Genomic DNA, 13,485 nt, shown 5'->3' on the forward strand with positions numbered 1-13,485 from the left:
TGGCCATGGGCAATGCAACCCGGTAGGCCGGCTTGTTAGATGTGGAGTCCCTGTGCCAGCCTCCTCACGTAGACCCACCTGGGGGCCTTTGTCTCCTGGGGCCTGGCGTTGCCTGCAGAGGTGTGGTCAGAGCCCACTGGCGGCCCTCCCAGCATAGGGTTCGCCAAGCACTTCCTCCTGCTGTGTAAGCAGAGAGCCCCGAGCAGCTCCATGAGCACTAGCCCTGCCTTTGAAGGTCACTTCTATCCTAGCAGGCACTTAAAGGTCAAGAGGAAATGAACTGCTTAGAGCTGGCATTTCTCAAGTCAAGCGTCAGCTCTTCGAGCCCCCGAACCTGGGCTGAGGAGCCAGTGGCATTAGTGAGGGAGGTGCTGTGTGACCTAGTGACGGGGGCAGAGGCGTCCCCGCCTCTCAGCCTCTCTGGAAGCTGCTGGAGGGGGACTGGGAATGGTTAAGTCGCACGTTCCCCTCCCATGTTGCTGCTCCGGCTCCAGGAGGCAGCGGGAGGCTGCGGAGGTGTTCCCTGGGGGGTGGCAGCGTTTGGCCAGCTTGCCAGCCTTCGTCACCTCGGTGTCACGTGCGAGGAGAGGTTGCTCCTCCCCATGAGGGGCCCTCACCTCCTGGGGGGACAGCAGAGATCAGCGTCCCCACGCAGGTGCTGTGCCTCACCTGGTGCAGACTTCCTGTGCTCCGGGGCAGGGACAGCAGAACCAATGGGAAGAAGAACAGGCAGGACAGGCCTCATTAATCAGGTGGCAGCAAGGTAGCAGGAAGGGTGGACATGGAGCACGGGGCTGACTGTGATGCTGTGCGCGCTCGCCCAAGCGCTGGGCCCTGCCATCGGCCCTGGGGACACTGGTGCCTCCACATCGCAGTTGCTAACTGGGCTCCCGGGAGGCTGCCGCCCACGTCTACCCACTTGTCTGCCCTCCCTCGGTCTGTACCCTGGGCCCGGCCCTCCTATTGGGCTTCTTGCCCTCATTTGTCCCGACGGTGCAGCCCAGCAACACAGGCCTGGCTGTCCCCAGGGGCGTGCCTCCCATGCCTGCCCGCACCAGCACAGCCGGCCCTCTGCCGCAGAGGCCCAGGTCTCCAGAGGAAAGCGGCTCTGCGAAGGAGGCCTGGAGCTGCCAGTCCCTCCCCACCCAGACTGCTGCTCGCTCTTGCCCCGCATGTCTCTCCACCCTCCCTGCCTCAGAGTCCAGTGCTGGTGGGCCCCGTGCTCGGTGACCCTGCTCGGCGGACAAGGGTGCTGTGGTGTGTGCTCACTTGCCCTCCTCCGGCCTCCGCCGCATCCTCTTGCCTGGGTCTCGGTGGCCTGGGGTGGGAGCCCGTCCTGCTGTGGGCTTGGCACCCCAGAGCCAGCCCCGTCTGGGCTCCCCACCGTGATCCGGAGGTCACCCCGCCATGCGATGACAGGCTGGTGACTGCTCGGCCGCGCTGGCTGACTCATGAGGGGTGGGATTGAACTCACACAGTTCAATTGGATGTGGCACAGGGGGTTTTCCTTCTCAGCGGCAGGTCAGACGGAGCGTTCGCTGGGGGGCCTCCGTCCGTCTGGGAATGTAGACTGAGTTTGGTGACTCGAGCAGAGAGGTGTGGAGACCAGAGCTTCTCCGAGGCCAGGCGCTGGCAGGAAGGCTGAGGCCTGGTGCACCCTGCCTTTGTTTCCTGTTCTCAGCTTTTGTTTCTTCCAATGTCTGGGTGTTAATTTTTTTCAGAGAAATGTGCCATCACACTTGGAGGCATTTAAGGTTGGGGTCAGATGGTGTAAATAAAGAAGCTGCATTCCCCCAGAGGCCCAGCCCTCGGGATGGGCGTGCCTGCTGCCCCCTCTCCAAGGCAGCCTGAGCGGCTCCGGGGATCACCGCCGCCCACCTTCTGCTCTCCTGCCTCTAGTCTCCCTCCTCCTTCCCCACACACACCAAAGTGACCACCGGGTAAGATGCTGGAGCCCCAGGTCCCACTGCTGCTCCCAAGGCCTATCTCAGCCGTGTTGGTCAAGGCGGGCCTTGCGGGGAGGGGGCCCCATTAGGCCGACGAGGCTTTGGGGCTGAACCTGCACTGGCTCACCACCTCCCGGCCACCTGACCCCATGTGCTGCTTCCCTCCTCAGGGGGACGGGGACATGGCAGTGGCAGTGCCCTTCTTCTGGGGTCTTGTGGGCCTTCAGCGAGACGAGGTGTGTGGCGTGTCCTGGGCAGCACAGGCCACCGTCTTGGTGGGGCAGCTACCTGCCCAGGAGGCCCCGCTTTGCACGGAGTCCAGCTGCTGGCCGCTTCTGCGTGTGCTCGGCTCAGAGTCACTCCTGCTGCGGGCCTGGGTCTGGCTGTGGCTATTGGGCACTTCCACACTAGTGTGCCGGGCGAGACTTAGTGCAGCACAAGCCAGGAACCCAGAGGACCCCTGTCCTTCTTGGCCTGGATGGCAGCAGCCTGCCCATTCTGGTCCTGCCCAGGGGCAGGAGCCAGGCCTCTGGGCCATCAGCACCAGGGGTGATGTGACAGCCCGAGGTGGGCCTGCCAGGTGGCGGCTGGAGTCCGGAGAGGGTGGGCCAAGGGTAGGCGGGGCCGCCCAGCCGTGTTTGGGGAACCCAGCATCCTCGGTGTCCTAGAGAGGGTCATTCAAGTGTCTCCTGCTGCCGCAGGTGTGTCATGGCCTCGCACTGTCCCTTGAAAGTGGCTGTTCGTGGGCTGGGAGTTTTCTGAAGAAAACCGCAGGCGGGGCTGCAGTGGCCTGTCATGGCGCAGAGCTCGGACACAGCTCCCTGCTGTGGGCGCCCGCTCAGAAAGGTGCTGATCGATGAGTGTGCTGCCATCTCCGCCACGAACTAAGAACTTGGTTTTGAACTCCCAGAGGCTCACAGAAATGCCAGGGGCCTCAGAGGCCACTGTGAGCAAGGAACCGGGGCTTTAATTTTTTATGAGTTTTCTGTCTCTGCTTCAGAGAAAAGGCTGGGCTGAGTGGAGAGGACGGCCCAACGGAGGAGTCGGGGTGGGGGTGCCGGTAGTGGGGCCGTGTGACCAGAGTTCCAGATGGTGTGGTGCTGTGCTTCACCCTTCTGGCCGGGCCGGTTCGGCCTGCCAGCCTGCGAGGTGGGAGCATCTGTTGGCAGGTGGTTGCAAGACGAATCTGGGCACTGTGGACTGGGCTCCTGGAAACTCTGTGTGTGCCCCCCGTCCCTCCTCTGCAGCGAGGTCAGGCACCAACCGCCCTGCCCTCTACAGGCACACACTGGACTCTGCTTCTCCTAGAGCTTACAGACATAATGAAGCCCCTTCTGACCTCTACCCCTTTCTAGCCACTGCAGGTCTGTCTGCCTCCCTCTTAGCTCAGGACGCCCACAGAAGGGCCTCCGGGCTTGCCTCTCATCGTCTCCCCCTCCCTCCCACTTGGCCCTCCTCTGGCTGCCCTCTACTCCTCGCCCTCTGCCCCGCCCCCTTTGCAGAGGCCCTGCTGAGGGCCCCCTGTGCCCTCTGTGTTGCCCCCTCTGCTGGGTCCCTTCCCCACTCCCTCCAGCCTCCTCCCAGAGGACTTACGCACGTGCTTGGTTCTCCGCTGCTTGTCCCCTGCAGCCACCCTCCTCCCCAGGCTCTGCTTCCTAGCAGGTGCCTGTGTGGCCTTCCAGGGCCCTGGGGAGAGGTGGAGAGGCCGCAGGCTGGGGGTGAGGAGGAGGGAGTGCTCCCTCCCTGTACCTCCCAGAGCAGCTCAGGGCAGACGCCACCAGTGCCTCCCCAAGGGCTCAGGTTGGGCCCCCCAGTTCCTGAATTCAAAGATTTCAGCGCCTGGGTCCCCACAGCCCAGGACATGTAGCCCCTCCCTAAAAGGCACCTTCTTGCTACTTCCGGGTCCCCTCTTCCCCACCCTTCTGGAAGGAGAGCCTGGCAAGGTTGGGTGTGTGGGCAGGGTGACCCCTGCCGTGTCCTCAGGGCCTGGAGATGTGGCTGCCAGGTCAGGAAGGAGTAGGTGGCCCTGCCGCCAACTGTCCCAGTGAGGCTCTGGGCAGGGTATTCGGTGGCACATGTCTGTCATCTGTGACGCTGAGGTTGGGCTTCTCAGTCCAGTTCCTTCTTTTAAAAAACTGAGTGGTGGTGAAATTCTCAGGCCTCATGGCAGAGCTGGGGAATGAAGGGTTGTGCAGAGCCTGGCCCGCCCACTGCCGACCCTGCCGGTGTCCTCTGGGATCCCTTCCTCACCAGGCACAGTGGCTCGGCCAAGCTGGGCTCAGCCCCAAATCCCCGAAAGGCTTGCTCCCCTGTTGTGCTGCTGGACGGTGACCGGCAGTGGACATGTTTGCTTCATGACACCCGGGCACATGGCCAGGGTTCAGGTCAGGCACCTCCGTGCTTAGCTCCCCCCTGAGGGGCCGAGGCCCCGCCTCTGGTTTCTGCACCACCTGAAAAGACGGTGCAGGAGTCCTGTGCCCAGGCCTGGCCCAGGTGTGCGGTCTTCCCGACTTCCTGCAGGTGAGCACAGCGCCCTGGGACCGGGAGTGTGCGTCGCTGCTCTTGGTGGGGAGGTCTGCGGTTTGACCCCACACGAGCACAAACCCAGCACCCTGTGCTCAGAGCGGCCCACCTGCTGAGCTCGGCCAGGCACGGCGCCATGCCGTCCTCCGAGAGCAGGGGGTCCGTAGGCGAGGTGTGGTTCGGAGTGCCATGGACCCCCCCCCCCCCCCCGGTGTTCCGTGGCTCCAGGGTCAGGGTCACAGGCTGTGACGGTTCCGTCAGCCTCTGAGTAGCTTTCCACGGAGCTGGTACTCAGGACGGCCCATTCCCCGTGGGCATCCGGGCGTGTTTGTCTCATGGTGATCCTGGCCGGGACGCCCCTGAGGCGTCAGGCACAGTGGGCCAGCTGTGCGGTGGGACCGCGAGTAAACGAGTAAACGTGAGACTTCTGAGATGCTGAGGTGCAGGCCCAGGCCCCCACCCCCGCGGTGAGAGGGCCGGCACTGTCCCCCTGGGAGCCCAGGGCCTGTGCTGGGGGCCAGCTCGGTGGCCAGACCCGGGCTCTCCGCACCTGTGGTTGCCGTTGACTGTCGCGCAGCCTGAGCTGTTGGGAGAATTACACTGAGCTGTAACACGAGCCCTTCACACTAACTCAACTGGGAAGGGAGCAGCCCTCGCAGCGGGGACCACCCCCTAGGCTGCATGCCTGCCGCCCCGGAGTCAGGGCTTCCTTGGAACCATGGTGTCGGAGCACAGGAGAAAGAATTGGGCACAGGCACGACCCAGGGCCGCGGGGTCCCTCCCGTGCCTGTGCCTCCGTGGCAGACAATGTAAGTGTCGCCTTGTGACATGCTCCTGGTGACAGTGCGCTGCCATCTGGTCGCTTTTGAGATTTCAAAGGTTTCCTTTGGAAAGAGGTTTTCTCTGCTTAAAGCAGCAGCATGAACGCTGTGCTTCCCACCCACACGTCCCTCCTGGTCCTCGTCCCTAGTCCTCCATTCTCCCTGCTAGACTGGCGGCCTCTGAAGAAGGCATCAGAATGAGGGGAGGCGCAGGACAGCCCTGGGCAGGGCGCTGGAGGACCAGTGGCAGTTTGGGGAGAGAGTCAAAGACCTAAGTGGGAAGGCGCTTCACCTTCACGTCAAGAGGTGGGGGTCAGCCCGGGGGCCCTGGGGAGCACGACAGGCTCTAGAGTGAATCGAGTGCGTCCTGGCCTGGGGTCTGACGGGCAGCCTGGTCTCGGAGCACAGGTGGGGCGCTGGGAGCCCGGAAGGCAGGGTGCTTAAGACAGGAAGGGCAGTGGCCTAGGGTCAGTGGGCGCAGCCTCATCTAGCCTGGCCTAGCTGAGCTTGCGGGGCCTGGGCCTTGGTGCAGAGCTCTGGCTGGAGTTTGGCTTCAGGGAGCAAGGGCGGGAGGGCCTGGGGTTGGGGGTTGACACCCCCCCCCCCCCCCCCCCCCCCCCCCGCGCAGTGCAGCCAGCTGCACACCTTGCCCGCTGACTCAGGGAAGCACCTGCTCTGGTGATTGAGCTCATTCATGCGGACGTTCTCCCCATTGTATGTGGGGCTGCGCCCCTCCCCTGTGGCAGCTCTGGGATCACCCTGGGGGTCTGCTTGAAATCCAGAGACGCCTGAAAGGCACTGAGTAGCTATTCAGAGTGTGGAAATGACAGCCAGGGTCTGCACGTGCGGCTCTATTTTGGGACCTGAGTGAGGCTGGGCCCGGTGGGCCCGAGGCTGGGGGGCCGTGCTGTCCGGGTGCCGTGCTGCGGGGCTCACCCTGTCCTCGTGCCTTTTCTGTGCAGCGCCCGAGAGCTGGACAAGGTGCGGCAGCAGCTGCAGGAGGAGCTGTGCCAGGTCAGCACCCAACTGCTGGAGGAGAGGAAGAAGCGCGAGACACACGAGGCCTTGGCCCGCCGGCTGCAGAAGCGCGTCCTGCTGCTGACCAAGGTATAGCGGCGGTGGGCTGTGGGCGGCAGGCAGATGGGTCCTGCTCTTAGCGTTTCCTCTCTGGCACCTCATCTGCCAGGGTCTCCCCCGAACTCTGAGCATGGGCCTCCAAGTGGTTCGTCCTCGCCTCTGACGCACGTAGATGTGCTTGGGCCAGCGTGTGCCCTCGCCTCGCCAGCAGCAGCGTCTTGGCAGCCTGGGCGTTCTGTGCTCCTTCCCAATGACGGCCAGGAAGGGGGTGCTGTTCCTGCTGGGGCTGAACGCTTCTGGGCAGCTCTGCGCCCCAGGGTCTCTCTTCAGCACCAGGGCCGGATTGCGAGCGTCACTGGTGCCCAGACGTGCTGGGTGGATGCGCTCCAGCACCGGCCTGGGCTGTGGGCTGGTGCTGTCACGGTTTGGTACCTGGAAAGCTCCGACATCTGGCTCGGTTGGCAGCATAGGCTGGCGTGTGAGTTTGGGTTTTTGTGTGAGAGAGCTTATTCAAAATGCTGCCGTGGACGCTGAAGTTTTAGAAGACGAGAAAGTGAAAAGCCCGACTCTGTCCCCAGGTGCTCCGGAGGCCAGGGTGGTGTCCCGCCTGCACTGTCCGGCATGGGCTCGCACTGTCTGACCGTGTGTGCCTGCACGCCGCCGCTCCTGATGGGAGCCTCGGCTCTGCCGCTGCCCTCTGATGACGGAACTTTCAGAACACGAGTCAGGCTCCAGCTGCTCGCGTGCCGCCGGGGGGCTGCTCGGGACATCCTTGCCGAGTCAGGCTGTCCTCACTCGTCCCTGTCTACGGCCTCCCCCCACACAGGCCCCAGGTGCAGCCTCTGAAGCCCGGGCTTGGCAGGTGGCCCGCTGGGCACACACCTCTGAGACGTGCTGCACCCTCGCGGTCCGCCCCGCAGGACCATGTCTCCAGCTCAGGGCGTCTTCCTGCCAGCGCGCCTATGGCAGTGGCCTCGCTGTGTGAAGGCTGTCTGCCCCTTTTATGAGAGCGCCTCAGGCAGGTGCTTCCACGTTAGGAGGGGCCTCAAGTCCCTGAACAGGTGAGGAGAGATGTGCACCTGCCTCCTCTCCTGTCGCCGTCAGGCCTCCCTCACGGAGACACTGGTGGCTGCTGGCATTTTGAATTCTCGGTTTTTCGTTTTGTCACACCTCTGAGCACAGTTAAGTGACTCACACAACCTCTGGGAGGCTGGATGTGTCGGGCAGGGCCCTGTCTGCCTTTCTCAGGTGACTGTGAGTGTTAGCTGAGGTGTCACTCACAGCAGCAGGGACCAGGGCCGTGAGCAGCCCCCCAGGAAGCAGCGCCCCAACCCCGTGGAGTCTCTGGGTCGAAGTGCAGGTGCTGGCATGCAGCCGGCGGCCGGCACACGGCCTCTCGCCTTTGAGAAAAGCAGGTTGTGCCCACGTGTCCCCTGCAGGGGATTATAAATGCCACCGCTGCTCTGGGTCCCCCACGTCCTCCTCCTTCCACATCTGTCCCCAGGGCCTGTGCGTTTCCTCACCTTCCTGGAAGCGTTTCTCGTGCACGCCTTCTTTCTTAGCACTGAACGCACACTCTTGGGCAGCACGGAAGGAAGTACTCAAACGCACATTGCCTGCGCTGCCTTCTTGAGCAAGTGCCCTTTGTGGCTGCCCAGCTGGCTCTGTCTCAGGGCGCTCTGTCCCTCTTGCTCCCTTGGCCCCCCCACTGAGGCTTTTCGCTTGGCACGTCCAGGCCCAAGGGTGTCGTGGAGACTGGGGGGTGGGGGAGCGCCCCGCAGCTAGGAAGGGTGGGCTGGGGACAGGTGTGGGTTTATCTGTTGTTCCTCCTCCTGCTGACCACCTCCCCCTCGCCTGCCCTGAGTCCAGCCCACACGCGGTTCCCTCTGCATGCCGACGTTTGCTTCGTGTGGAGATGGTGAGGCTGTGTGTCTGGAAACCTTCCAGTTTGGGGCCTCAGAGCTGGGCAAGCAGGCACCTGGGCTGTAAAGGTGTTTGGTGCCCCTGGGTGCAGACTGGCATGCAGTCTGCCTGGGTGTGGGAGTCTGAGCTGTCCCTGCCGGATGGAGGCAGCCCCCTGCTGAGAAGGACAGGGGTCACTGAGCCATAGCACCATCAGCTCTCTCCTTCCAGTAGGGGGAGGGTCCCCACTGTTATGGTGTCTCACACAGACAGACACCCTTTGTGATGTCCTGGGCCTGCTGACCTGGCATGTGGCCTTGGGGGTCCTGCCAAGGGGTGCTGAGCTGATGTGACCCCTGCTCTTTCCGACTTGAAGTGGACTGCGGAACTTCCTGCTGCCATCCTCAGCTGACGCCTGACTGACACTGGGCATCCTCCTGGGGGACCCTGGCCTCCTCTGCCCGCCCCTCTGCGTCTGACTGTGGCTGTGCTCTAGGCCAGCCTGCTGTGCAAGGGCGGCTTGAGGTGGGACTGAGGAGGCTCCCTGCCCGCCAGGCCCCCTGGAGCTCTGGGCTCCTGAGGAGCCGAGTGCGCCAAGAGGGCTGACAAGGAGGTGGGCGATGATGCGGGAGCCCTGCTGCATGCCAGGCTGCACGCCCTGTGTGCTTGCCTGTCTGCCCCTCTCCATGTCCCATAGGGCCAGAGGCCCACCGAGGAGCTGCTCCCAGACGCAGCGCAGAGCTCCGGAGCTCGGTGCCGAGACGCTCAGTGTGCCGGGGGCCAGGGCTCACTTCATGTAGCCAATAGGGCCCCTGACTTTCAGGGAAACAGCGTGACAAAACCCGCTCCCCGCAGGCTAATCGATGCAGAGTTAAGTCCCCACATCTCACCAACACTGTGACGGGGGCAGCGGCATACCTGGGGCCGTGGCCTCTGTGAGGGCCTCGCTGAGCCCTGCGAGTCAGACGCCCTCTCCGGCGCCTTCTGGATGCAGCCCCGGCAGGTCGGGGGGCAGGTGCTGTGTGGAAGGGGGATGCTGTCCACAGGCTTCTGGGCATGGACATCTGTGCCCTCTGCCCGCCCTCGCCTGCGCCGCCCTCACCTCTGCACTCGGTGTGCCCAGCTGACGGGGTGTGCCTCCTCTCCTGCCAGCCGGGCCCCCGTAGGGCAGTCCGGGGCAGCCCCACTGTGCTGGCCTTGCAGCTGCCCCCCGCCGGCCTTGGCTGCTTACTCTGCCCCGTGGGGGGGCCATGGTCTCTACACCCTTCACACCTTGGTTCAATTCAGACCCTGCCTTCTTCTCATGGAAGACAACCCCCAGTTTTGCCAGACCTCACCTGGGGCAGGGTAGTGAACCGTCCCCGGCCCGGGGCCTCTAGTTGACGGTTGTCTGCTCTGGGCACGGGTGGCTCACCCTGCAGAGAGGAGGCACCCTCTCTCGGCTTTAACATTTAACTTTCAGGTGGTGATAGAATATCTTTTCAGCTTTCCTTTCTAGTTTGACATTTCTATTATATCCATTTAAGTAAAAAAAAAAAACAAAACCCACCTGTTTGTAATGGGAAATTGCCATTTGCAGTTGTTGGAAAGCTGGTGTCCCACGGTGGGGGCTGGTAGGGGGACGCCGCTGGACTTGGGGGGGCAGTAGAAGAAGAGTTCCAAAGAGCAAAGCTCTTTGAATAGGAAAATACAGGGAAGTCAAACAAAATGCCTTTTATTTCAGATTTAAGATTTTATTTAAGATGTGTATTAAGAGTTCGTGGAAGTGTGGAGGAGAGGTGCTGTGGCCTGCCTCTGGCCACCACTGAAGGTGGGCCTGAGGGGATGGGCGGGGCCGGGAGGGGAAGGTAACCTGCTGCCCTAGGGCCTCCCTGTTCTGGCCACGGGTTTGGGTGGTTTGGAAGCTGTGCTCTGCGGAATTTGGGTAGCGCCTCTTTGTGCCTTGATAACTTTCAGGCACTCTAGAAGCTGGCCCCTGCCCACACCCTGCTCATCAGGGCCCCTGGGCTCACGCAGCCTCGCTTCCGGGAGGCCCCGCAGCGGGAGGCCCCTGGTGGATCCTCCAATAGCAGTCCTCTGAGGCGCCATGGGAGGTGGACCCGTTTTCCTCTGCTGGAGCAGTTGCTTGTGTCCCTTTTTGTGTATGGGGGTTCTCGGGCAGCTCCTGATTGTGTCTGACCCTCAGATGCCCTCTGAGCTCGTTCTCTCCTTCCCCCACCTCCCGTGCGTCCCTGGAGGCCGGCAGCCCGTCACCCTCCAGAGCACAGCATGCAGGCAGGTCTCCTCCCTGTGCCGTCCCCTCCTCTCCGAGTGCCTCCCTCGGCCACCCGTGGCTCTTCCCCCTGGGCCTTCCTGCTTGTGTGCCCCTGTGCACATTGGCAGCACACACGTCAGTGCGCGTGGGCCCACTTGAAAGTGGTGTGTGACCCCGGGTGACGATGAGCTGTTAAGTAAGTAAATGTAAAGTCATTTATCGAAATTAGTGTGAGTAGGACTTCCACTGTGTTCCCCACACCCCCATGTTGTCCTGTACCCTGGGTCCCAACTCCTGTCCTCGGAGCTCGGCCCTGCCAGGCTGGCCCTTGTGGGTATGGGGCCCAGCCTGCTGACCGCCTGTGCTCTCCCCAGGCTTTGCCTCTCAAGATGCCTGTGCCCGCAGGTACAGTGCCACTCCCCAGAGGATGCCCGTCCTCCCGGAGCCCGGAGAGAATGAATTTGGACTGTGACAGGACACCACGCCAGGGAGCGTGTCCACGGCTCTGAAAACCCCCACAGGCCAGCAGCACGGTCTTGTTTGCATTTACAGTTTTAATACGTGGTTCGTGAGTTTCTTCCCTGTATTAAGTTTGAGTTTTGAATGTGCTGCATTGAAGCGCGGCCTTGTTTAGTGAGCTGTTGCCCCTCCCTTGAAGGGGGTCCCAAGGCGAGGGCTTCCCCCTCAGTGCACGCGGCCCGGGCTCACCCCTCACCCCAGGTGGAGGGACCGAGGCCTTCCCTGGAAGAGGCTGCCATCTCTGAGAGCAGGTCTCAGCACTGGGATTGGCTGAGGCACAAGATGCAGGTGGCCTGGCGGGTGCAGTGCCTGGCCTGGGTGGTTCTCTCCACCACGGTGTAGGTGGCCTTTACCTGCCGGCAGATTCGTCCTGTGGAGTCGGAGAGTGACCGGCAGGCTGGCAGGCCCAGGCTGCTCAAGCTGGCAAGTGCCCTTGTTCACGATTGAAAATCCCCTCTCGTTGTTGTGGAGGCCTGTTCTCTTTTTAACTCAATTTCGAAGAAACCCAAATCTTTGAATAACCTTCATCCTGAAAGGAAGGAAGTTGGCCGCAGGTGAAAATTGATGGTCACACTCAAAGACACGGTTCCCTGCCAGGCAGCCTCGTGAGCGTTCCAGCTAAAAATAGCCACAGCGTCCTGCCGGGTTTGAATTGTCTCCAGGCCACTCCTGGTGATTATCTGAGAGATCGGGAGATGCCCGGTCTCCTCTGCTGCTCCTGCCCTTGGCCTGCGGCGGCCTGGCCTGCCTGGCCTGCTGAGGGCCAGGCCAGCGCTTTGGGTATACTGGGTAGCTCTCCCCCACCCACCTCTGCCCCCACAGGGCTGTCCCGCCGTGGTACCCCTGTGCTGGTGCTGTCCCAGGAGCTGGTAGATGTGGGCTGCCCATGGCGTGTGGCCCATTGGGCTTCGTGGGTATCCCACTTGTCGGGTGCGGTGGTTCTCGACAGGGCCCGACTGCCATCACTCAGCCTCCCCCGGGCAGCCCTCCGCAGTTCATCAACACCACCTAAACAGTCTGCATTTCCAAAACGGGAGACACCATGGAGCTGGCCGCTCCCGTGCTCACTCTGGGCTAGGCCTCACAATGCAGTGTGGTTGGCATGCGTCATCCTCGCCACGGGTGGTTTTTTAGTGGACATGTGTCGTGCACGTGGTCGGGGCCTGGAGCCAGGCACCGTGCACTGGGCAGTGGTGGCTGCTGACGTTCACCAGTCACGCTGTTTTCATCAGAGTTTTGCTAATGACCTCAAAGGTTCTGTTGGAAATTCCCTGAGCTGGAAGGGGAGTCTGGGGGTGGGGGCTGGGCAGTGTGCCCGGGACAGGGAGGGGACAGTTCCACCCATGTCCAGCTCTACCCTCTGACTCCTGCCTGCACTCCAGGCCCATGACTGGCAGTGGGGCGTCAGAGTGCGTGCGTAGGAGTGCACACACATGACCGTGTGTGCACACACGTGAGCTGCACGCGTGTGGAGGCATATGCATGTAAGTGCACGTGTGAGCTCACACCTACGTGTGTGCTTGTGTGTGTGCGAGTGCGTTTCTGTTCCAGAAAGCCGGGTGTTTAATGTGGCTGCTTTCCCCACAAGTCCCTCTCGGAACGTCGGGCCCAGTGGACGGGTGGTCCCCGGCCGCTGTAGGGGCTGTTAGAGAGCAGTAAAGCAGGATGAAGTCACAGACGCCTGGTGTGCTCGGATGACGGTATTAAACATCATCCATCATCGAGTGGGAGACAGTCGAGTGCAGGGAGCATGGTTTGCAGTCAACATTCCTTTGGTTAACTCTGCCCGGAGAGGTCCGAACTGCCCCCAGTACAGGGGGGGCAGTGAGGGGAGGCACTTCTCCTGACCAGAGCCGGCCCAGCACAGTCCCGGAGCCGGGCTGCAGAGTCTCAGCCTGTGGGTGGACAGCATCACTCAGGCGACTGGGTGTCCCTTCTGCCCCGGATGCTCTGGCTGTGTGCTGAGGCCAGCGGCAACTCTGGGTCCCTTTCCGGAGCTCTGAGTGCTTGTATGCTGGGGGTCACATCTAGCTGTGCCCCGTGTCTAGAGAGGGGGGGCGTGGGACTGAGATGTGCCCTCAGTGCCCGGGGCCTCAACAGAGAGCTCAGTTGCAGGCCCTTGGCCCAGGTGGGCAGGCACAGCAGAGGGGAGCTTGGAGGCGCCCTGGGTGTCTGCGGTGGAGTTGGGCCCTGTCCGCTACTGAGTCTCCATGTCTCACCTTCTCCATCTGCAAAATGGGCCCAGGGGAGGCCACTGGGAGGCGGCACTTGAGGCTGACCAGGCTTTGTGCCCAGCAGATACCTGGCTGCCCTGTGTGCTTAGGAATCGGTGCGGGTGGGGTGGCAGTGGGTCCCCGAGGGCCCCGCCCTCTCTGGCCCAGGGCTGGTGTTGGCTCCTGTCCCTCGCCCCACCGGGCGTCGGGCATCGCAGTGCCACTGCGCA

General features: G+C 62.6%; 1 protein-coding gene across 5 annotated transcripts in view; it reads left to right on the forward strand.

The window, feature by feature from the left end:
• The window catches only part of MAD1L1 (mitotic arrest deficient 1 like 1), a 176,071-nt gene that overhangs the window by 80,571 nt on the left and 82,015 nt on the right, over nucleotides 1-13,485 (forward strand). For all 5 annotated transcript variants that reach the window (XM_053926021.2, XM_053926019.2, XM_053926018.2 and 2 more), the window contains one exon: nucleotides 6,253-6,397. In XM_053926021.2, the coding sequence (XP_053781996.1) occupies nucleotides 6,253-6,397 (145 nt within the window). The remainder of the gene's footprint in view (nucleotides 1-6,252; nucleotides 6,398-13,485) is intronic.

The sequence above is a fragment of the Desmodus rotundus genome, chromosome 6 (genome assembly GCF_022682495.2).
Source record: "Desmodus rotundus isolate HL8 chromosome 6, HLdesRot8A.1, whole genome shotgun sequence".
Taxonomy (NCBI): Eukaryota; Metazoa; Chordata; class Mammalia; order Chiroptera; family Phyllostomidae; genus Desmodus; species Desmodus rotundus.